The sequence below is a fragment of the Crotalus tigris genome, unplaced genomic scaffold, assembly GCF_016545835.1.
Source record: "Crotalus tigris isolate CLP2741 ecotype Arizona unplaced genomic scaffold, ASM1654583v1 scf7180000024337.5909745, whole genome shotgun sequence".
NCBI lineage: Eukaryota > Metazoa > Chordata > Lepidosauria > Squamata > Viperidae > Crotalus > Crotalus tigris.
This window is the reverse complement of record NW_024100507.1, coordinates 2,636,723-2,662,084: the sequence shown is the minus strand read 5'-3', so window position 1 is coordinate 2,662,084 and position 25,362 is coordinate 2,636,723. Positions and strand designations below refer to the sequence as shown.

Here is a 25,362-nt window from a genome sequence, read left to right as displayed (position 1 = left end):
ACTGGATTGATGGCAGTCTCCACCTTTCCCCCCATACCTTGTTCTCTGCTCTCTCCACCCTTTTTGGGGGGGGTATCATAATGATGTATTCTCACAGTGTTCTTTTTCATTATTTATTTTATTTATTATCTTTTATTCTGTTTACACTTTTTCCATTTTTTCCTTTTTATTGTTGTAATTACCGAGAGTAGCCCCAAAGCAAGATAGGTGGCAAATAAATTTAACAAATAAATAAATAAATTATGATGACAGGGTTGCATGTAATTCTAATTAAAGTATTGCAGTGTTATCCTGAAAAGTAACTAAATCAATACAAATATAAATTTCCATAGATAGATAGATAGATAGATAGATAGATAGATAGATAGATAGATAGATAGATAGATAGATAGATAGATATAGACAGACAGACAATGGTGGTCCTGAAATCCCAAGGAGCTGGATCTAATAAAACTTCTGAATGATAAATATTGCATATCACTTATATAAACTTAACACTCTTCTTCAGAGTTCTTCCTATTGGCTTTATTGCAGCTGTCAGACAAAGAAGACTCCTAATCTTTCCTTCAGCCCCAGACCAAAACAACCCATTGAACCTAAATTCCTCTTTGGCTAAACTTTATTTCTGCCTCTTACCTTTTTTATCACCACTCAGTTAAATGGTCTCTTCCAACAACTCCCTTCCACAAGAACCTAACATCAATGCATCAAACATCAAAAGGAATCAAAAGGCAGAAATCAATTTGTGAGGCTCCATTCTCAGTACTGCTAAGTGATGTCCAGAACTAATCGCACCCCATTCATTGGAGATCAAGGAGATGAAAATGTCACCAGAGCAGGCAAGTCTGTCAAAGAACCATAGAAACGCCATGGATTATAAGGAGGTCGGGCAAGCAGAAAGTTGTTGTAGCGACTTTTATATAAAAGAAACTAAAAGGCCGGAGGAAAGTTAAAGAGGCCAGGATTAGGGCCGAATGGGTATTTAGATTCCCACTGAGTCTCACCTCTAACCTTGGGTGTTATTGGTACCAAAAGTTATCCACCACTATTCAAGGCTCCGTACGCCGCGCCTTTATAAGAGCAGACGTTTCAGTCAGCAAGAAGCCAGCCTAAAGTACGGTTTTCAAGGGCGCCGGAGAAGCAGAACGAAGCGGTGCTGATTTTTTTTTTTTTTTTTTTTTTCCTCACACCGCCCCGACACCCTTCAGGTTTTGCTTAGTCACGGCGGCGGCGGCGGCTCGGTTTGAAGTGGCGCCACTGGAGCAAATGCCGGCGCTGCGCTGTCTCCGCGACAGGCAAGGCGGGCAGTGGGACGCCCTCAAGACTCACGTTTACACCGTTTCCCCGCCCAGATGGAGAGGGCAGCTCTGCCTACACCCCCGCCCCAAATTCTGCACGTCTCCCCATCCTTCCTGACACCACCTTTTTCCTATCCCGCCCCCCCACCCCACACACCTTTTTCCTATCCCGCCACCCCACCCCACCCCACCCCACACACTTTTCTCTCTCGGCCTCCTCTCCTCCCCACTTTTTTAACCTTACGCAGTACCTGCCTTCCTTGCTGCTACCTCGGTCCGCCGCTTCTTAGTCCCGTTAGATGCGCAGCCGGAAAGCAGCCTTAAGAGCCACAAGCGGCGCTCCCTGTACAGCAGCGCCTCCTCGTCGATTCGGATTGGCGGATAGGCGGCCGACGCCAAAGTCGGACTGCTCCACCGCCCGCACTCGCCTCCCCAAGCCGCCTTAGGGCGGAGCGCCTCGGCTGTCCCCTTGGCAGCGGGGTTGCTGCAGGGCACGCCGCCGCCTTAGCCGCTTGCCAGCGCTGTGGGTGGAGATTACGGTAGGAACTTTATTAGGAGCAACTTTCCCTGTCCCGTTTCTTGGGAAAAGAGGAAAAGAGAAAGGGAATGAAAGGAGAGATTAAAAGTGTGACAGGTGGTTTTACCTTCAGTGGATCTGAGTCCTTAATTGCATCAGGATTCAACGTTAGAGGACCTCCAGAAAAAGGCACGGTAGATCCTAAGCCACTGGGATGATGCGCTTGGCCCCATCCCAAACCCACGAACTTGGATGGGAAGAATTCTGGGCAACTTAAGGATAAGGGGCTTGGAGACCGTAGAGAGTATTTCTTTCATGTCCTGGTCCTGTCTGGAGCACTCCTCAGACAAGGAAGAGGACCCAGAAGGAGGCATTTTTGGGCTGAGGGGACCTAGTGAGATGCTGGGCAATCCTATCATTTCTGCCCTTGGCTCAGTGGATTCTATCCCAGCCAGGAACCTTCTCAGCCACTCTTCAATAATACCTTCTTGTGGATAGATTACATTAGAAGAGAGAAGTTGGACAGAATTGGGCCCAGTTGCACTCAACTATTAGTATTTAGGGATGTAAATACTCAGTCTGGGCTTGGTAAAGCCAATGGAATAATGCTATTCTGTGAAAGAATTCATGGATAGAAGTCACCACCGTAAAAACATTTCTGAATTTGATTTGACACATCTTCTGACGTATCTTATCTGCTCTTTCTGATGCTGCCATTTTGGTAAGTCACGTATGTGCTGAATTGGGATTAAATTTACAACAGTGGGATTAGCTTGACAATTTATTATGGCAATAACCAGATACAAACAAGATTTTTTTAAAATAAGCCCAGGACAATTTAAACTCACATATTCTCTAGGAAATAGGTGCTTTCTGTTTCGCTGTGACTGATTATGCCATTCGTTAATATATTATTCAAAATTCTAAATATAACTATTGAGCTCTAAAATACTGCAGTTTTCTAGGGTAGAGTGATCTCATAGAACAGTCCTATTTCTTTTCCAGGTATTGATCATATCTATGTGCAGCACTAGTCCAGGATGAGATTTGGAATCAAATCTTTACATGTTACAGAGAAATTAAACACCAACTTTTAGTATGCCCTTTGTGCCAGAATATGTTAAACTGGGCATCTAGATTAGCAAATCCCAATTTCTAAAGGATGTTCCAATGGATTTTTTTTTCAAACTTTCAGTATCTCCATGTACTTCTAAGAGGAAGGAAAGAAAAGATATGTTGTGTGTCAGCTAGCTCATATTAGTTATGGTTAGACAACTTGTATAGAGTCAGCAGCCACAGAACTCCACAACTACTGGTCCTGAGTAGGCGATGGTCCCAAAGAAGGCATGTTAAAAATTTGTTAGAGGACATTAGAAATTCACAGGATCCCAAGCACCCTCATCCTCTGGACATTCCCTTTTAAGCGTTTAAGAGTCAATTCTTTACTGGGGGAGCAATGAATGTGAAAGAAAAATTAAAGAGAAGTTAAGGAAATCTTGGGCATTTAGTGAAAAAGTTTTGGATCTGAGAATACAAAGGTATAAATCATAAGAGCTGCAGGAGATGTCAGAGACAGTGCATTTGTGCCTTATATACTCAAAAAATCTAATTTCCATAATGCTGGGAGGAAAAATTGCAAGCCTCTTTCCCAGCAAAATCCCAGGATCAGAAGCCACTAAAATTAGTTGCAAACCACAAAAGAGGTTATCAATTCATGCAGGTGATACATCCCTGTCTTGATTGGATCCACTGGAGTGAAAATAAGATGGGTAGAATTAGCCTGTATTAGCATTTAACAAATTGAAGTGAAAGAAATTCATTCCCTCCTTCCAGTGAATAAAAGAAAATTTTATTTCAATTTGACAGCAGCAAGAATGCTTTATGCATAAAAATGGAAAGATACCTTAATTCCCACAATGGATGATTGGCTGCAAAAACTGATGGAGTGACCGGAGATGACTAAATTGACTGCTTTAATTAAAGAAACAAATACAACTTGAAAACCACTTCTGGACTTCATGCTTGAGGGGAAAAATTAGTTTGGAGTTTTGCTAATTAGATAGGGTTATTGTTATAGAAATGGCTACGAACAAATCAGATCGCTGCCATTTCCTATTTTGAGACTCACTAGACATACTCATTTCTCAATATGGAGTGGTTGATTAATCTTTCCCTGAGTGTTTTCGTAAGAGCATATTGGATACCTCCCAACAGTTTATAGTGTTTCAATATTTTTTTCCTACATGCTGTCAATGAGAACAAAATCCAAAAGTTAATAGAAATGTTTTATGGAATGGAAAGAAGATGAGACAAGCTAAGCATTCTTGGTAAACTACTGTAGATCAAGTCTTTATTTTTATTTAAAGCATGGTCCCAGCCCCGTTCTTAGCCCGATTATAGCAAGTGCTGCTGCCATTTCAGTATTTTTTTAAAATTGTGCTGGTATGATTTAAATATCTAAGTAAATAATTAAAACTCCAAAGCAATCAGCATGAAAGCACTTATTAGTCTTAAAGCACTTTGAAAAACTCACTGCCATTAAACTCTTACATTGTATAATCAATATTTATACATTACATAATCAATAGTCAGAAGATTACACTATAACATGAGAAATGTTTTTTTATTGTTAAGATATAATTGAAGTCCTCAATTGACAGTATGTAGGAAAAAAATATTGAAACACTATAAACTGTTGGGAGGTATCCAATATGCTCTTACGAAAACACTCAGGGAAAGATTAATCAACCACTCCATATTGAGAAATGAGTATGTCTAGTTATTTCAAAAGACGGATGTAATGTAGAAAAAGGACCTCTCCTGCATATCTGAAGAACCACTCACTGGTGCAGGTAGAAAATCATGAAAGCCTTTACTTGCGTGATTAAGTTTGTAAAGACTATTCTGCAAATCGGCCTTTCTCTGCTTTAATGATAAAATAGAGCACTACTACTTTATGCTGTGCTCAGAAAATAGAAAAACTATTTTGCATTATTTTGTACAAACTGCAGTCTTTAGGCAATTTTCAAGGATAGTTCCAGGTAAAGTGTAATGTCACAGTCAAGACTAGCTGTAAAATAAGCCATGGAGAACGTGCAGTGGTGAAACTCAAAGCAGTCTACTTGCAGCAGAAGCAAGATTCAGTAAAATGTTTCAGTGTTGATAACATTATACAAATAAATTATTCACTTTCTTAATATTGGAACAATAAACGGACATTTTAGAATGCTTTATTACAAGCAACAAAGTTCCAGCAAGGCACTTTAACATAATAGCAGCAACAATATTACAGTACTTTACCACTGATAGATCTGTGAGTCTAATATATTATTCTGTATACAGCAAACTAAATGTTTTAAAATGAGAACAATTTTGACATTCAGACAAAAGTAATTCATGAAATCAGCTAACAATGGGATATAAGTAAAACTGAACATGAAAGATGAGGGCAAGGGCTACTCTGAAAAGTATGTTTTGTGCTACCATGCAAATGAGGTTTTTGAAGCAGGTCTAACCATCCCTTGTCCCAATGTTAATGAATAGAAAAGAGGACCATTTGAAGAGATGAGGGAAGTAAAGGAGAATCTTCAGTGCTTGTGTAACATTTAGGAAATGCAGTGGTGCTGGAAAATTGGGAACAAGAGAAAAAAAATGACTAACTTCTCTCTTACAGTGAAAGTAAGAAAGTTTAGAATGAGGGAATGTCAAAATAATGGATAATCCCTTCATGTAGAAAATACAAAGTGACTGGCTCAGAAGACCAAATGCTATAAACAGTCTTAATGTTTTGGAAAATATAACCCTAGCTTTAGAAGTACAAACTATGGGCTAAAATGTTCATCTGCAGCCACCACTGTAGCAAGCTATGAGAAAAAAAAACCTGGTTGGGTGGTGCCTGGAATGAGTCCTTCGTGAACAATGGAGCAAAGAGTGCAACTTTGATACCCATTCTGAGGAAAGAACATATATCCCTTACAAATAGGCTCTGAGAGTGAAAACATGCCAGAAATTATGAGCTAGGTCAAACGGGAATGAAATCACATGATACACAAATTAATCTCTGCAATCTACTGGAATACAAGACTACAAACAAACTGGCTACTGCCCAACTAATAAAAAAACTGAGATGCTGAACTGACCCCAGCACATCTCAGAAGACTATTGAGCTCAATGTTGGGAAGTCTCTTGAAAGCCAAACCAATCCTCAGTCTTCTGATAGGGAAGGCAGAAATCTCCAACACTTTTTGACTGAGCAAATATATCAATAAACAGTCCCAGGAAGAAGGAAGGTAGTCAATCCCAACTTAATTCTTCAATGCCTGAAAGGACAAAGGGATACGAGAATGAAGGGATAGGATCAGATCAACGGTGCAATGAGTTAGAAATCTTGTGATCAACCACCCTGATACATCAAAGCTACAGATTAGACTGAGAAATTTAAAAACTCAGTGGCAAAACAGTTAGATATTGCTGCCAAGAAAACCAAATGGATAGACCCATTGCTAGTCTCCTACTAATTATTTTTCAAATTAGTATCCATACACAGCCAACAAAGCCAGCCGGTGGCAGTCTCTTAACAGATCAGAAGAACGTGTCGATAGGTTTTCTTTTTCTTGAAACTAGGTCTACCCCTGGTACATAGTTCATGTAATGTAATGGGTATCCCTCTGATTGGGAACATTTTAAATCCTGAAGAATCAGGATTATATTGCTTATAGATTCTACTTAACAGTACGAAAACTGAATCAGACAAACAAAGTGAAAAAAAAAGCAAGGTCATTTTAAGCAGCACAATCCTGAGACAGGGAAAGGAAAGGCTATTTCATTAAAGAAAGTTTTAAGGCAACATGTCGCACAACAATACTGCTGCAGTAAGAGTTCTTGACCAGTTGCATTTCCTAAAAATGTAGACTATAAAAATCTTTTTAATTTCTTTCTTTTATCAACTAATTCCAGTAATTTTAAAAAACAGAAAATGGAAATAGAATTAAAAAACACTTAACATAATAATCTAACCCAACATACAAATGTACAAGTTAATGCTCTCCAAAGATCATAGATTTAGTTTATCATGCATGTTTATATAGTAAAATACTATTGCAAAAAGTATACAGGTATTTTCTTGATCTTTCCATATAATCCTTTTTTGGAACAGAAACAGAAACAAGAATAGAAATAGGAATAGAATAGAATATTCTTTATTGGCCAAGTGTGATTGGACACAAGGAAATAGTCTCTGGTGCATAAGCTCTCAGTGTACATACAAACAACAAAGTGATAGGTAGGTCATAGATCATAAATCATAGTTACAATCAGTAATCATAAGATACATTTTTATCTTTGTCTAGTGATTTTATTGTACATTTAGCACCTTCATATGCAATCAACTTTGTGTAAAAAAAAATCCTTGAATTTATTCTTTAACCATCATACTGAGAACTTAGGAAACAGCTGGGATAGCTGGATTTTGTAAATATAAAGATATAGATCTTACATTTGCATCCTAGTCCTTGTGTGTGTGTGTGTGTGTGTTAATATATTCACTATTTACAGAAGATCAGTTGGAGTATATACAAAGGAATTTTTCATTCAAATTCTACTAAAGTTTTAACCATGCAGATGAACATCTGAGTATTCTAGTTAGTAAAAAGTTATTTTGAAAACAAGGTTCTAAAATCCAACATGTATCATGGCTTTATAACCAGATAATTCAAGTTATCTTTATCAATAATATGGAGATTAGATAGATCGTGGCTGATGAAATTCAGAATATCAAGTTCTACAATAGAAAGCCTTTACTGACTTATTAAAATATTTTATCAAAGACAAACACTGGAAGTACTGTATATAAGATAAATAAAGAGAATAGGGTCAATTCTGCATTTTTAGATGTTGAGAATCAATATTATTTGTACTCTTAAGTAATAGTAATCATTTTCTAATACAAAATGAAGGATGAACACTCCAAGAGAATAAAGTAACTTCAAATAATGAAAATAATCATTTTAAAAAACCTGAAGAATGTAGAAGTTGAAATCTGCAACATGGAATACATCAGAAAACAACTCTTTCTCCTTGGGTTCGTTCCCACCAAAGCATGCTATTTAATGTTCCAAAACTGTCGTCTTCTTCTTGCTCTTTGGCAAGTTCCACAAAAACCTACGAAGAATGCAATTTTTTAATACAACAAATTATCTAACATGCTTGATTAATCAAAGCTTTAGTAAATGGTACAAGTCAATATTCATGAGCCTATTTGTATATGGTATATGGAAAAAATTTATTTGGAATGTAAAACAAGAATATGATGATTAGTTTAAATTAATCAATGAATTTGTGACTACTTTCATTCAGATCTGATGCAGGGATGAAGATCAAGCTTAGTTATGAATGAAATGGGTAAAATCAGAAATGTCAGAAACAATGGATGAATGTCATTTCAATTATTCTTGATTTATATGGAATTAGAAAACATGTATGTAAGCATAAGTAAGTATAACACTGTATAATTATTTGGAAAGGTCTGAGTTACCTGTTCAAGGGTTGCTTGAGAAAAGCTGTACTCTTCAATATTAAAGGCATGTTTTGCTGTTTGAAAGAATTAAAAACTGTTCATTGCCATTGAAAGACAAATACCATTGAATAAAAAATAATTAATACTTTATTTATTACAATAGCTTGATATATATTAAATGTATCTGACTGAACAGAAATGGATGAAATCATGACACGAGATGGCAAAATGAGTATCTTATGAAGAAATTGAAAAGATTAACTAAGAGATAGACATTCTAAAGTTATCAGTTCACTTAGTATTCTGTTACCTCACCTTCCTCAAGTTTGGAAAAAGACAGGGCAAGTGAGTGGACATCTTCCTTTGGGATTCTGTATGATAAAACTGAGCTAAAACTGCAACAAATAAAAAGAAAGAAAGTGTATTCCAAAACAAGTAGTTTGAGTAATATTAGATTTAGGTATTTTAATGCTATGTCATTAGATATTTTATCAGACATGAGGGATGTTCAGGAGGGTCAATGACATCAAAATGACAGAGGTAACCAACAAGTGAAGCCCTGCCCTCTTTTAATATGTATTATACTTTGCACACACACACAAAAACAGTGTATACAGTCACTAAGTTATGCTCATCATTTTGAGAATGTTGACTTTGCTTATGGACATCACTGATAAAATACTGTATTTTCCGGCGTATAAGACGACTTTCTAAAGCACGGAAATCGGCGCCGAAGTTGGGGGTCATCTTATACGCCGAGTCGTCTTATATGCCAGAAATTACGGTACTTTCTGGCAGATAAGACGACTTTCTAGGCATGGAAATCGGTGCCGAAGTCAGGGGTCGTCTTATATGCTGGGTCGCCTTATACGCTGGAAAATACGGTACTATTGTTTTTGCTTTATCCATTTATGAATACTATAATAATTACTTATTAGATACCTTTACTGAGACATGGTACAAATCAGAAAGACAGTGACTACAAAATTCCATACTGTATACTAAATGTAATTCACAACTTAATAGCCAAACCAGTAAATAAACGTTAATCACTGAGACAAACTAAACATGTTTAGAAAAAATGCACTCTGATACAATTGAGCATGTATATTACATAAAACAGTATTAATGTAAAATGCCAAGATTAATTAGTAGGATGTGATAACCTGGCCCGAGACTAATTAATAGTCATATAAAAAGCTTTTAAGCTCCTTTTAAAGGCCAATAAACTTTTACAGAGAGGAAGACAAAAAGGGAGCTGATTATAGAATTTCAAGCCCAGGATCCTGAAAGTACCTAGAGACTACAATCCTGGAGGAAGAAACTGAAGGATGGTCCAGTGCAAAGGAAATAAGGAGTAAAAAGGATTGCAGGGGAAAATAAGATAGCTATTGAGAAATTTGTGATCAGAGAACTTCAAATATAAGTACCAATGGTTTTAACTGGGCTCTGGCACAAATAAGTAGCAGAACATGAGAAAATGGGAATGGTTCAGATCATCGGGAATGGAACTGGGCTAGAATAAGATTTGAGACACAAAGAGGAACACCTGCCAGGAGACTTGCAGTAATCTAAGAGAAAAAACAAAACAAAACACAGCAAGCACTAACAAAGCTATATTCTCCTCCATTGTTCCCCATCCTCTTCCTACAATTATTCATCACATCTATATTAGTTTTTACAATAGTTATATTTTCATGTGAGATTGGATATTTATGTAATATATTTTGTCTCTGTTATATTTATAATTTTTGCTGACTAGGTTGTTGAATCGCACCCAGAATCACTTTTTGTGAAATGAGCGGCTACACAAATTTGATCCATAGATAAATGCAAATTGTGACCCTTGCTCTAAGATTATCAAATGGGTGTTCTGAGATGGGAGGCTATAAAGAATTGATAAATAAATATACAACTAAAGTCAGTTGATCATCAATCAAAAAACTTTGAGGCTGCAAGTGAAAGAAATTGAGACCACCCAAGATCTCTGGAGACAAATAAGGGAAGACATAATACAGGATGGGAAGGGTAATCAGGCCAAATACTGTCTCTGACTTATGCATATTCGACTTGAGAAGATGGAAAGACATTCAAGAGAAAATGCTAGTAAGATGTGGGCCATGCACTGTTATCAAGGGTCCCAAAAGACCAATAGACGAAGCATTATCAGCATATCAATGATATTGAAAATCCTAATTGTAAATCAGTGAACTGATAAATAAATAATCCAGTAAATCAGGGAACTCAAAGGATAAGTAAAACAGGATATAGGACTGATCCCTGAAAGACATTTAATATAAAAGAAAATTGCTGGGACTGTAATCCACCATGCAATATTGCAGAAAAAGGAGAAGACAAACAACATTTATATCAATCAAGCACATTGGCAATGATGCTCAGGAACCATAATTTAAACAATATTCAGTGGTCGAGATAGTAAAGTGCTGCCATTATATCCAAAAGGAGTGGCTATAGCAATAAAATATTAAGATTTTAGCACTCAAATATCATTCAGTGTTTTCCTTAGTTGAGTTCCTGGCTGAAATCCTGATAGTTATGGATTGAAAATCTCATTAGAAGACAAAAAAGAATCAATTGTGGGAGGATACTCTCAGAAACCTCAGATCAAAAAAAGGAAACAGAGACCGAGTCCAGTAATCTGATGACAAGAGGAGATCCAAGAAAGATTTCTCCAATAAACTTGCTTTAAAGTTTGAAAAACTACTAGAGGTTAAACAAAAGTTCAGCAGGACAGAAAACAGATTAGAAAAAAAGGCAGAAGAATAAGATAAATGGACAAGAAAAAGGATTATTCAGAAGGTAAACTTGTATTAAAAGAGATCAGCAGAATTTTTAAAGACAGATGATTTTTTTTAAAAAAAATAGAAGATGAAAATGAATTCACCGCTTTATTAAAGGATAAATATCCCAAGTTCTTACATGAAAGAAAAGAGCTAGAAGACTGTGTACTCTGTAGTTCAGCAGTGGATGATGCTAATAACAAAACAAAGGTAAACTAATGAGGATACCCTGGTTTGAAAAATGCTTTGTCTCTCACAGGTGATATAAAATAATTATCCAAATTTTCTGCATATATTTGGAAGAGGCTCTCCCCACTTGCTTTTCTGGCCTACTGGCACCCCTTTGAAGGACACCAGATCCTACAGAGATTGAAGGAATGTCAAAAGCCAGATGCGTCATGCCAAAACCGCACCCATCCCATTGCCAGCAATGGAAAAAAAGTCGCAATACGTCGGGAAACATCATGTGACATTGCGAGTTTGACACCCGACCTAGATAGTATGCATACTTGATTTAAAGCCTATATCGCAATTGTTCTGCAATAAATATTGCTTATGTAACTTGGTGTTGTTGCTATCATCATTTAATAGGAAAAAGATCTACTTTAAAATTACTAGTTAAGCATTCCATGATTTTTAACAAGAACCGATTGTCCATAGAATAAATTTCATTTCATACATTAATTGTTGAATCTATAGTAGAAGCTTGGGCTTCTTAAATTGCATCTTTATGATTTTTTTAATTGATTAAAACTCAGAAGTCAAGATTTTACCTAGCTGGCACAGATCAGATTAGTAATGGAAAGGAGTGAAACAAATACTACTGTAATCAGGCGTGTTGCCATCCATATATTATTCTCTCTAATCCTTATGCTGAGTATATAACGAGACAACTCTAGTATGTGAAGAAATTGATTAATAGCCACTTGACTTGCAACAGCAGCCTTTTACCTTTCCTGAAGTCTTCCATTGGGAAAGATACGCAAAATTGCCCTCTGGAGCTGTTCCTTCATCTGTAAATCTGGAACTTCTTTTAATTTCATTTCTAAGAAATATCCTTTGCCAAATTTAGTCTTGAGGTGTTGAACTGTCCCAATGCACCTATCAATTGTTTGAGGCGGAAATAAGAGAAAAGCAGGCAAAAATATATTTGATGTTAAAATCTTTGTTAGCTTTAATTGTAATTTTTTCTTTCTCTCCCCCCCAAATGCCCCAATATCTAGAGAAGATACCTCAATTTCCCAGATATCAAGATGGCCACTCGATCACACACAGCTTCTGCTTCTTCCATGTAATGAGTAGTGAGAATAGCTGCTCTCTCTTTACTTTTAAAGGCTGCTCGGATGGCTTTCCTATCAAACGTAATAGACATTCAGGAAAGATTAGTCTTGCTAGGCCAACTCTTCTTTATATCATTGTCTATATAGCCCCATATGATTAGCATAAAGAAATCTATTAATCTTTCCCAAAACTAAAGCTGCAGCTAGGGAGAACAAATGGGAATTAAATCCAGACAAAATGAAGCTGCTGCTGGTAAGAAAATAAAATAAGGTTCTATCTATTTTGGATAACATTGCTCATCCCTTGAAAGAATAAGTTTAAAGTCTGGAAATACTCTTTGATCCTCAACTCTCCCTATATAAATAAGTGATGGCTATGGCAAGGAGTATTATTTATTTATTTGGTTTCTATGTTCCTCAATTTCAAAAGGCTCTGAGCAGCTTTCTGGAAATAAAATAAAAGCGCTAAAGCCAATTAAAAAAGAAAATACTTAACAATTAAACATGACCAAGCAGTTATGCCACAATTCACAGATAGAATAACTCACTTTGTTAGGCGCAAGAAACCACAGCCATACATGAAGGATTCAAGTTGACTACTTTACTATATTCCACCTATATAAGAATATACCCAGACTCTTCCTTCCTTGGGAACAAATATAAAGTTCCATGAATCTTAGGGGAGACCGTCCTCTGTCTCAGGGCTAACTCCTCACTTGATCCCTCCTCCTCCTCCTCCTCCTCCTCCTCCTCCTCCTCCTCGTCAGGTTGGTAGTTTCGCAACACACCTCTCCATTAAACTCTAATAAAAAGAGTTTTTATGACTCTTTAGAAGCTTAATTGAGAGGTTTCTCCAAAACAAGGAATAAGCTGTTCCACAAGGGAGAGGGGACTATCATTGAGAAAACCTGATAATGGGGTCCCTGCTGATAACATTCTCTCAGCACAAGGATATTCAGAAAACCTTCTCTGACTGTAGCAGGCAGGCAAATTAAACCCGGATAAGGCAGCTTCAGAGAAATTTAGGCCCTGAGCCATGTGGGTCTTTAAAGGTGATAGCTAGCACCTTGAATTGCACTTGGAAGCTAATCAGCAGACAATGCACCTCCCATAATAGAAGTATTAGATGGCCAGGTCAGGATGCACCCATAATTTCTGGGTTGCTATATATTTATGTTATTTGGTATTTTTGCTACTTTTTACTAGATCTTTGCTAATTAATAAGGAGAGCTGAACATTTGAGTTTATAAAAAATGGGGTGAGGAATGAAGAGGTTGTATTTTATAAGACAGTGATGAGTTGTTAATAAAGCCACTTTGGGACTTGTTGAGAGAAAGTAGGGAAACAATTTTTATTTTGGGATTTATTAGAATTATACAGAATTATAGAAGCAATATAGACTATTAATTAATTTTAGAGGTAGATGTATCTTTATTTATATATGTACCAAAAAAAGTTGAAAGCCTTTTTTTTACTTTTTACTTTTACTTGCATTTATCTTGCTTTTTTGTTTGATTCTTTTTTCCCATTTTCTTGCTTTTAGTTTACTTTTTATTTTTGTTTTCAAATTTTAATCAAATAATTTTTTTAAAAAGGGAAATATATGCACATTCCATGCTGATTATCATGGCTGGTTGCATAGTCAGCCAGATGTTTAGACTGGATTTGTCATTTTTATAGACTTATCAAATCCTTCCCAAGGACTTGGGATAGGTAAATCTTGTCTAATAGTGTTAAAGATATTGTCGCAGGATGCAAACTGTTCCAAGTAAAGCTGCCTTTTGCAACTAACTGATGGTGATTTTGTCAATGCTTTTGTCAGTGATTTTGTCAAGTGATACCTCAGAAGTTTTAGAATTATACTCAGGGCACCTATTACTATTGGCACTACCTTTGCTTTCTTCTCTCTTATTTCTATCTAAAGGTCTTGGTATTTTGTGATTTTTGCCAATTCTTCTGTTCTGCTGTCTCCAGGTTCTGCAACATCCACTATTGAGCCTTTTTCATCTCAACCATTGTGAGTTCCTGGGTGTTATATGATGAGTGCTTGGCTCTTTGAATTCTAAAGTCCCAGAGCAATTTAGTTTCTTCATTTGCTATTACTTCATCTATTTTGTAGTTTCACCAGGACTCTCTTGCAGGCAAATGGTATTACTTGCAGATATTCCAATTTACCGTTGTTGCTATTTTGTCATGCCATTGTTTGTAGGCAATCTGTGTGGTCTTCTTGCAGCAGCTAATTTGAAGATCCACCGTTTCTTCAGTTTCTTTGCAGAGATGGCATTTGCAATCTGTTGCTGTCTTCTCAATATTTTATTCCACTTATTCTCAATTATGAGATGTAGTCTTAACTCCCACATCCAAGTTATTGCTTTTAAAAAGCAGTCTACTGAATATTCTCCTTCAACCTGAGCTATAGCCTTTAAAAAGAACTCTTTGAATGGGTAATGTGACTCTACCTAACATTAGTATCTTCTAGCCATGTTTTGCTTTTTAAAACTTATTACTGAGTCTAAAATAGTTGATGGGTATAATATGCTTAGACTGTAATATTTTTCAGGGGGAAAATATAGCAGTTCCCTTTAAACAAATTCTGCCTTGTGATACTTTAAAAACCACAATCCTGCACGAATCCATGAAATTGAATCAAGACCTCTGCAATCTAAGATTACGCAAATTTATTAAGTTGGACAGTAAGACAAAACTGATTAAGGAGGCAAATGGTGGCTGAGGAAAGGTGAGCCAGGATGGTAGCAGCAGCATTGGAATAGATGGACATTATGGCAGCAATGGGGAAATTTCTGGTTATTCTTGTAGAACCTCTGCAACAATAGGACCAGCAGTGTACTCTGTGTCATAATAAATGTGTTACTTTCCCAAACCGCCCAGCTGAAAATTAAGGAAAATATGCTTCTATTTTAAATTTTGCTGATGTTTCCATTTTCTATTTCAGGGCTAGAGAACAGATTCTCTTCCAGTGGTGAATTTACCAGATCATCCATGTAGAGCAGGCATGTCAAACTTGCGACGTCATGTGACGTTGCGCAACGTATCGGGCCGGTTTTGCCATTGCCGGCAATGGGGTGGGCGCAGCTTCCATGTGACGCGTCTGGCCCATGGGCCGGCAGTTTGACACCCCTGATGTAGAGTGAAGAAAAACTCCCTTTATTATCTGTTAGAGATTTATACTCTTGTTGCCTTCCCTCTCAGAGCTACTTTGTGCCTTCCCTAATCAGAATGCTGGATACCACCCAGTCAGTCTGGCACTACAACATTATCGCTCCATTCCTTCTTTAAAAAAATGAAATATAATGTGTGAGTCAAGTAAAGCCAGCCTTGATAGCACTTTTGCAGAACCACTACCAGGATCAGCTTCATCTGCAATTAATTTTACACCTCCCCAAAGAGCAAACCATGAAGAAAGCAAGGAGGGTTGACATAATTGTTTGGTAAGAGAAGTTTCTATCTCTGTTTATTGTTTATGGCTAGTTGCTTTGAAAGTGTTTGAAATATGAAAGCCATTAGTCTTCATAAGATCTGTTAGACCAGATGTTTATATAAAGACAGATGGGGAAAATAGAAGACTTTTTCTGCTTCTTGGGATCACAACTTTGCAGTGTGTTCGTTTTTGTTTCTATTATGAGCATTGTCTTTTTACCAAATTTGTTATGCCTAAGTTATTTTTTACCAAGAGTAAAATGCCTTTTAAAGGCTTACAGAATGGATCCTTCGTTAATCACTGCCCATTCTGGCCCACTATGCAACAGGATGGATATATTTAAAGTAAATAAATGGTTGCGATTTCACATTGAATATATTCTCCATGTCCTTTGGAGACACTTACCACATGTGCTGTTTTGCTTTGGGGTCCATACCAGTAGATGGTTCATCTAGTAGAGTAATATGGGGACTACCAAGCATACTTAAGGCAAAACATAGCTAAAAAAAAGACCAGGGTGGGGGGGGACACATCAATGATGGTTATTTACTTTTGGTAAAGCCAAGTGAAGCAAAAAAAAAAATCACTTCAAGATGGATTGCATCCATACAAATTAATGTCAAGTCTTTAAAAACTCTCTAGGAAACGTCCTACATCCGCTACTTTCAAAGAAATGTCAAATTTCATTTTATGTAACAGAACACATGTTAAAGAGAAGATAGCAACTACTAAATGACCTGATGGCATTTTAGTTCTATTCCTCCAGATGAAAAGATATTTGGGATATTATCTTATAATTCTTAATGGCCATGGCAAAAGATTAAGGGAAGGAACATTTTTCTCTGCTTACATAGTTAAATTTATTTATTTATTTATGAGACTTATATACCGCTTTAAGTGCAAGCACTCTCTAAGCGGTGTACACCAGTAAGCAATGTATATATATACTTACATTGCCCCCAACAATCTGGGTCCTCATTTTACCTACCCCGGAAGGATGGAAGGCTGAGTCAACCTTGAGCCGGTGAGATTTGAACCGCTGACCTGCTGAACACAGTCAGCTAAAGTGGCCTGCAGTACTGCACTCTAACTGCTGCGCCACCTCGGCTCTTAGAATGTTTATGCCATAGCATGAATTAGAAAGTTAACTATTTCAGAAGAAAACCAAACCTTTCGTTTGATTCCTGCTCCAAGTTTCTTTACTTTTTTCTGTAGCTGATCCTTAAAATCAAGTGCACTGGAGATGCTGCAAGAAAAACAAACTCATTTTTCTGTCTTGAAAGGGTATTATACTTGTAAGCAATGTAAAAAAAACAATATGGCCCCCAATCTCTTGGCCTTCCTTCCACAAAGGGATCAAATCTTGGTTCTGCAGCCTTGGGTGGGGGGAGGGGCACTGAGAACAATGCAAATTTGGGGCTGGCTAGTTCTATGAGAGCCCCCCCCCCTCCTTATAATAACCAACATTAAATGGCCATCTTAGACTTTTGTCATTAGTCTATAATTAAAAAAAAATAATCCTAATTTAATTTTAATTTTTATACATTGTTTTATCACTTATTTTACATTATATTACCACCCAGAGCCTCTCTTTGAGGAAGATGGGTGATTTAGCAATATGAAAACAAATAAATATGAGAGATCTTTATACTCAGGAGATGCTATGAGGTTTTTCATCATACTAATTAGAGGTTTGTGAAATTTCCCTATAAGCAGTTTTAACAATAAATCATGGTGTCAACTTCCAAAAAATTTGACAGTTTGGACAGTTGATACCATGTCAATACATGCTAATGAATGTATTAACATGTATCAATGAATTATTAATATACATTTATGAATTATTTTTCTCTATTAATAATGTCTTACCATTTTATGACTTCTTTCAGGTCACTTTCACTCATTCCTTTGATGGCACCATATATTTCAAAATGTTCCTGTAATGTGATTTCAGGCCAAAGTGGGTTTGTCTGTGGACAGTACCCCATAAACCTCATGGAATCATCTTCATTATTATCACCTGAAGAAAAGTCTCCCATCAGCACCTATAGATACACCATTGTTTTCAGATTATGATTCTAATTAATACACCAGAAACATTTAAAAGTTATTATATGCACACCTTACTGAAATGATAGTAATAGGATATATTAGCTCAAGGATTTCAGTTCTCTTTAACCAATGGGGTGCAGTAGTTTGAACAAAAATCAAAGTTTTAATTTCCACTTTTCCACTGAGCTTCTGAGTGGTTTCTTGGGAATCTATTTTAGAGGACAGCTGTTCTTAATATAAGATGAGGGGTGACTGAAAGCATGTCATCTGGAGCTCCTTAGAAGAAAGGTAGGTTATAAATGTAATATATAAAAAGAAAAGAGGCTTAATCCATCCTTCCATCCATTTATCTGGATAGCTCTTCTACATCCCTTCCCCAATTTTGCTTAGTTTAAGCACATATTTTTGTAGTCGGGTCATTTTATTTAATCAATTCAAAGTATATAATGATCACAAAAAGAGGACTATATGAAGAAGCCTGCATGAGGAACCATCAGTGGACACATCACTAGTAAGAAATATACTTCCAATGCTATTCCTTCATCATTCATCATATATAATAATGGATATGCAATCTCAATATGAAATATTCATGTTATTAATTCAGAATTACCACCTGCATTGTAAGATCTCTTTTAGATGAGAATGCCATAATGTCCAGTTGCAAAAACTAGTAAAAAAATATGGTTAAAATTAATTACCTGGCCTGAATTTGGTTCAACTTCTCCCACCAGAATATTTATTAGCGTACTTTTCCCAGCTCCATTTGGACCTAGCACTCCCAGTATTTCCCCTAAGAAAAAAAAATACCGTAATCTGCAGTTTTTGCTTGGCAAGATTATCCATCTTTTTTTAAATATTGAGTCCATAATAAATAATTTTAAGACCAACCTTTTTTTACACAGAGGGAAACATGATTAGTTGCCACTTTCTTTATTTTTCTTCCAAGAAGAAAATCACTCTTTTCATCATATTCTTTGTGTAAAGAGTGGACTAAAACTGCTGGTTTCTAATTAAAAAAGAATGCAGAGCTTATATCCAAGCTAGAATGAATATACAATGCAAATACATTCCTTTAAATGAATAAAAACTCATTTAGTCACTAACCTGGATCTCATTTAGAACATAAAAATGAATGTACATAGATTAAACACTTCCAAACTTGGTGGTGGTGGGGAGGTTATCTACTCAATATGACATCACTATCTCCCCTCTCCCACACAACTAATATTGAACAAAAATATTCTTTCTTGAAATTGTGTGGGAAATAGGCTTAATTCTGTTCCCCAAGTTGGTTGTGGTTTCTGCCACTAGGAGGTGTGGTCTGACCAATCATAGGAAAAGCACTCCTCTCGTTTCCTAGTTCCTGTATATCATTGTGCAGCGGATCACAAAGAAGCTGAAATGAAGAGCTCCTGGCACAGCAACATACAAAATGTACAGGGACAAGAGCAATGTACTATAGCACTCTGCACAACAGCAACAAACTATTTTTATTCTTCTTGAATGCAAGAAGAAGGAAGTGTGATGGGGGAGAAGCCAAGTGGTTTAGGTTTCTATAAAATGTAACCAGGCCCATCCTCATAGAGCCTCAGTTTCTTAGATTCAGAAAAACATATCACTCATCAGCTGTTTCCAGATTACCTAAGCAAATTACCCCTTTCCATCCTGGTTTGCACTAAGGAGAGAGCTATGTGGGAATAGGAAGAGTGTAGTGTAGTGTAGTATTAGTATTAGTACAGTACAGTACAGTATAGTACAGTACAGAACAGAATAACAGAGTTGGAAAGGACTTTGGAGGTCTTCTAGTCCAACCCCCTGCTTAAGCAGGAAACCCTATATACCAGGGGTGTCAAACTGCCAGCCCGCAGACCGGATGCATCATGCCAAAATCGCGCCCACCCCATTGCTGGCAATGAGAAAAAAGTCGTGATATGTCGCAACACATCACACGACCTTGTGAGTTTGACACCTTGGCCTATACCATTTCAAACAAATGGTTGTCCAGTCTCTTCTTAAAAACTTCTGGTGTTGGAGCATCCACAATTTCTGGAGGCAGGTTGTTCCACTGATTAATTGTTCTCACTGCCAGGAAATTTCTCCTTAGTTCTAGGTTGCTTCTCTCCTTGATTAGTTTCCATCTGTTGCTTCTTGTCCTATCTTCAGGCACTTTGGAGAATAGCTTGACTCCCTCTTCTTTGTGGCAGCCCCTGAGATATTGGAACACTGCTATCATGTCCCCCCTCGTCCTTCCCTTCGTTAAACTAGACATACCCAATTCCAGCAACCGTTCCTTATATGTTTTAGTCTCCAGTCCCCTAATCACCTTTGTTGCTCTTCTCTGTACTCTTTCTAGAGTCTCAACATCTTTTTTACATCGTGGTGACCAAAACTGGATGCAGAATTTACCTCTTCACAGCTCTGACAAGTGATCAACTCTTTTACCCTCAGCCTCTCTGCTGTAACATCTTCATCCTCATTCTCATCATGCGGCACATCTGGGAGTTTCCAGGGCTTGAGTTTCACAGGTGTTCTGAAAACAGGTAAAGGATTCATTCTCTACAATGGCTTTGAACAAACAAAATAAACAGGAAAATATTCCATGTAATATTTAACAATAAGGTAACTCAGCTCCAAGAGCCCTCAAATTAGCCTGTTCTTATTTGGAAAAAGTTCCCAGGTGTCATGATGTGAGGAACAATTCAACACAACAGGGAGAAAAGGTACAGATACAAGTCTTCCCCTTTGCTGAAACATCTATCAGGAAAAAGAAAAAGCTTTTCAGGCCACATACTTTAAAGTCTAGGAAGCTTTTTTATTTAATGAAAGATGATCAATGGAAAAGGTCAGGAGAAGCTGGGTCTTATGTAAAAATAAATGATAATGCCCATTAATTCAAATGAAGCTGCAGAACAAATGATGATCAACACAAGGATATTTGCAGACTTTCCACCAAACAATTTGTAAAACATAGGATCAGCAGAAGGGACTCGTAAATATATCAGCAAAATGAGTGGAGAAGGAAACTGGGTTTGAAAATATTGGGAAATGTTATTTAAATGGATGGTCCTCACTTAACAACCACTTGTTTGGAGATTATTCCAGTTTGTGATGGTGCTAAAAATAGTAATAGTTATGACTGGTCCTCAGAGTTCTTCCGGCTGCAGATCCTCAGTCACATGGTTGCTATTTATATCCTTTTTTTCCCTGGTTTCTGATAAGCAAAATTAATGAGGATGCCACCAGATAAAAAAATTGTGACCATGTAATGTTCTTGCTTAATGACCTACAGTGATTATTCTGGAGGCAATACTAACCTACATATTCTTTGTTCTACATCTAAGAATATGTGTTTTCTTTGAAATCGTAATTTGGATTTTAACAAACAATCCAGGCTTCAGTGCAAGAAATTGACTATCCCTTCCAGTCCTTTTTTTCTTTAATATCACTTCAATACTACAGTTCAGCGATATGTTTTCTGTTTCCCTTTAATAGATTTTTTTAAATCAGATGCAAGGGTAAGCATATATAAACTTCTAAGCAGTAAATCTGAAATATCAATTTAAAGCATTATTTATTTGGACAAAAAGGTTCTTCAAAAGGTATCCTAAATTTATCATTACCTATTGAAATTTGGTACTAGCATATTACCTTTTCCTATCAGTGATATACCAACCTGAAAAATGGATCTTTTCTTACTGACTTCCCTCCACACTTCATTTCAAGATAGCGCAGAAGAAAGAGCCAAATTACACATTGCAAATATGGCTAATATGAAAGGGGAAAAAATCATATCAAAACTTCTGTTTTGCTAGAAACAAGAACAATTGGTAAACAAGTACAATCAAAACAGACAACTGAAAACAACTGCTTAGAATGCCAGCTGCTTATAATAGGATATTTCACAAAATAATTCATTGCAGCAATTGAATACAGGTACTCCTCAACTTACAACCATTCATTTAGCGACTGTTCAAAATTACAACAGCACTGAAAAAAGGTGACTTATGACCATTTTTCAGACGTATGACCACTGACGCATCCCCACGGTCATGTGATCAAAATTCAGACACTTGTAACTGGCATGCATTTAGGGATAGTTGCAGTGTCCCGGGATCATGTGAACACCATCTGACAAGCAAGGTCAATGGGAAAGCCAGATTCACTTAATGACCATGTCAGTAATGTAACAACTATAGCAGTGATCGCGACCCTTTTAGAGACCGAGTGCCCAAACTACAACCAAAACCCCACTTATTTATCATCGGGTGCCAGGTAGGCGTGGCCCACTGGGTGGGCATGGCTGTGGTAGTCATGGCAGATTAGGTGGATGTGGCCAAGGTGGGCATGATCATCTCGATGTTGCTCGTGGGAAGGGACGTCTGTGGGGGTCGGGCAGGGTTGGGGAGATCCAGGGGGTCTCTGACAGGTGGGGCGGTGGGCAGGACGCTCGTCCTGCGGCGTAAGGCGAGGCAAGGCAAGGCAGGATGGGGTGCCATTGTCACAGGGAAAGGTGAGGCAGGGGCCGGGGCGGCTGCTGCCTGACACCATTGGCCCCCACACACAGAGGCCAGAGAGCACATGGGTGCTGGGATGCATCCGGCCATGTGGGACCTCGGCCAGTTAGTGGGCAGCTGGTTGAAGAGGGACAGTTGCCATCTCTGGGGCGTGGCGTGCGTGCCCATAGAGAGGGCTCTGAGTGCCGCCTCTGGCACGCGTGCCATCGGTTCGCCACCACTGAACTATAGCGATTCACTTAACAAATGTAGCAAGAAAAGTCATAAAATGGGGTAAAATTCACTTAACAGCTGTCTTGATTAGCAATGGAGATTGTGGTTGTAAATTGAGGATTATCTGTCGTTATGAGATATTATACTAGGTTTTAGTTTTTTCTCTCCAACAATCTAAGTCAGGGGTAGGCAACCTTGGCTCTTTTATCTAAGTTATTGCTTTGATTCAGAAAGCTTAAATCATTTGGCTTCAGGACATTTGAAGGAATGTCTTCTTTGATCCAGATCTGTCTGTACTTTATATTATTACCTGTTTAAGTGCTGTTATAAATCTCATGCATGAAAGAGAGAGGGTATGTTTTGGTTTTACAGTATATTTTTTTCATATTTTTAATGCTATTTGCTATTGTTTCACCTTGGTCTTGGTCTTTAATATTCTAGTTTTTAAATTTTCATTTTATTTATGGCGATGTTCTTGTGTGTATTACTTTCTCAGATGCGGTTTATTATATTTTGCTCTAGGTTCCTGTCAAATCAAATGTGCACTTCATGAATAAAAACGCCTGATTCCATCGCTTACTTACACCACAATTCCACTCTGCCCTAATATAGCACAAAGTGAAATGACTATAATGGATTGAGGGTCCATTTTACATTCTATTATTTCACTTTTTAAAATCCCTCTCAAAAGGGAAATAATGGAATTGTGACAGCATGTGAGAATGACCTTGGGATGCAGGAGGAAGACGTCTGATAAGAAGAAGTTCAGTCTGCAAATGGGGGGAGGAATCATGGGAAGTGTTTCAGAAGAGACCCTCCTTAGTTTCCCAGAGATTAAAAAGAGAAAAAATACTTTCAGTCTGGCAAGATTAATTTTAACTCTTTTGAGTAGTCCAGACAAGAAACACAACCAGGAGCATCAACATTATCTTTAGGAGGTCAGTGGTGCGGTGGTTAGAATGTAGCATTGCGAGCTAACTCTGCCCAAAGCCTGGAATTCAATCCTGAATGACTCAAGGTTGACTCAGCCTTCCATTCTTCCAAGATCAGTAAAATGAGGACCCAGATTGTTGGGAGCCACACGCTGACTCTGTAAACTGCTTAGGGAGGGCCACAAAGCACTGTGGAGCGGTGTAGAATCTAAGTGTTATTGCTGTTGCTACTGTAAGGTTACTAATATTAGCAGAATCTTGCAAGGCTGAAAATATGTCTCCCCTCTCTTTTTAGTCTTTGAAAAACTAGGGAGGGTCCCTTTGGCAAGGCTTTTCTCCCACCTGCTGACTGAGTTGCCTCTTTTCAGACTGTAGCCTAGGTTGCGGCATCTCAAGGTCATTTCCACCTACCATCACAAGAACTGTTTCATATTTAAGAAACATGAAAATGAAATAAAAGATATTCTGTCTTGTCTCATTTTTATTTAAAGATTTTATATGACTGCCCATCTTGAGTAATGCAATTATGGGCTGCATGCCAGAAACAAATAAATATTCTTCAATAATTAAACACAGCACTGGCAAGATCAGTCTGTTGCTCCTATGCTAGCCTTTAAAGTAAAACCACTTGTATCAATAGAGGTACAGTGGTTATAATTGAAATTATCAGCTTTTTAAACCAAGGACCAAGCAATAAATATGAACATAAACGAAAAGAGTGACTGAAAACCCCATAATTTGTGTTAAGATGGTCTTGGAAAAAAAGTTCTGCTCCTTCAAGAAGGAAACTGCCTTCGTTTCCCACCCCAGTCCAAAAGCAACTTAAATTGCCTTCATAAAATAACTCATTTTTTCTACATAATTATAACACTGCATTTAACATAATAAAGTTGAAAATATGTGCTTTTTATTTCAGGTTATAGTAAGTGCTCCTGCAAAATCGAACAATATTATTACTTTTGCGGGGGGGGGGGGATGTTCACAGTGGCCAAACCAATTTTTAAACATGTCATAGTTTTACACAAATTATAAACAGGCTAACTATAAAATAACACACTACGTTATTATTTCTAGTTGTAAGAAAATAGCTGATCTCTTGGATCTTTTATTTAAAAGGTGCTTACCGCTACAACAGAAATCAACAATCTTTCTGAATGCTTCTCCATCTTGTTATCAAGTTTCCGCACTATCTAACAAAATAAGAAATAATTACAGCCAACCTTAATAAATTTTTAAAAAATGGTACTTGGTATGGCTACTGAACTCAATAAACTATCTGAAATGTTTTTCCATCTTGAGGGGATTCCAGATAAACAAGATAATACTCTTATTTTTAATTCTGCTAATATTTTTCACAGGACAGTTAGTTTATTATTCAGAAATTTATTCAGAAGAGTGACAAAATTTTCCAAAATATAGATTGTTCCAAAATATACACATAATTAGGTTGTTTTGGTCTAGATTTATCTGACTGATTCTATATATCAGTTCTAAAACACATTAATGTATAAAGAAAATACAGTAGACCTTGACTTATAACAGTTCATTTAGTGGCCGGAGTTAGAACAGCATTAAAAAAAAGTGAGTTATGACACTTTTTCACAGTTACAACCATTGAAGTACTCCCATGGTCATGTGATCAAAATTCAGATGCTTGGCAACTGACTCATATTTATGACAGTTGCAGTGTCTGTGGTCATGTGATTCTCTTTTGTGACCTTCTGAGATGTGGAAGCTAGATTCACTTAACAACCGTGTTACTAACTTAACTGCAGTGATTCACTTAACTATGGCAAGAA

At 37.2% G+C, this 25,362-nt stretch overlaps 2 protein-coding genes across 11 annotated transcripts in view; both read right to left on the bottom strand.

Annotated features, from left to right (window-relative positions):
• Positions 1 to 1,722, bottom strand: part of LOC120299991 (ATP-binding cassette sub-family A member 5-like) — a 50,805-nt gene extending 49,083 nt beyond the window's left edge. For 2 of the 4 annotated variants that reach the window (XM_039325413.1, XM_039325416.1), the window contains exons 1-2: positions 1,550 to 1,722; positions 637 to 845 (exon numbers count right to left, since the gene is read on the bottom strand). The gene's annotated coding sequence lies outside the window, so the exon portion shown is untranslated. Of the gene's footprint in view, positions 1 to 636; positions 846 to 1,004; positions 1,407 to 1,549 lie in introns of those variants that run through there. The other 2 variants (XM_039325415.1, XM_039325414.1) reach the window with 2 other exon arrangements.
• A 1,920-nt stretch (positions 1,723 to 3,642) lies between these two features.
• LOC120299983 (ATP-binding cassette sub-family A member 5-like) overlaps positions 3,643 to 25,362 on the bottom strand; it is an 82,970-nt gene continuing 61,250 nt past the window's right edge. For all 7 annotated transcript variants that reach the window (XM_039325397.1, XM_039325395.1, XM_039325394.1 and 4 more), the window contains exons 27-40: positions 24,688 to 24,753; positions 21,578 to 21,669; positions 20,311 to 20,434; positions 18,793 to 18,910; positions 18,603 to 18,694; positions 17,719 to 17,894; positions 17,020 to 17,095; positions 16,255 to 16,349; positions 12,363 to 12,482; positions 12,082 to 12,231; positions 8,645 to 8,724; positions 8,348 to 8,403; positions 7,830 to 7,974; positions 3,643 to 6,134 (exon numbers count right to left, since the gene is read on the bottom strand). In XM_039325397.1, coding sequence (XP_039181331.1) covers positions 7,870 to 7,974; positions 8,348 to 8,403; positions 8,645 to 8,724; positions 12,082 to 12,231; positions 12,363 to 12,482; positions 16,255 to 16,349; positions 17,020 to 17,095; positions 17,719 to 17,894; positions 18,603 to 18,694; positions 18,793 to 18,910; positions 20,311 to 20,434; positions 21,578 to 21,669; positions 24,688 to 24,753 — 1,350 coding nt within the window. In that variant the 3' untranslated portion in view covers positions 3,643 to 6,134; positions 7,830 to 7,869. The remainder of the gene's footprint in view (positions 6,135 to 7,829; positions 7,975 to 8,347; positions 8,404 to 8,644; positions 8,725 to 12,081; positions 12,232 to 12,362; positions 12,483 to 16,254; positions 16,350 to 17,019; positions 17,096 to 17,718; positions 17,895 to 18,602; positions 18,695 to 18,792; positions 18,911 to 20,310; positions 20,435 to 21,577; positions 21,670 to 24,687; positions 24,754 to 25,362) is intronic.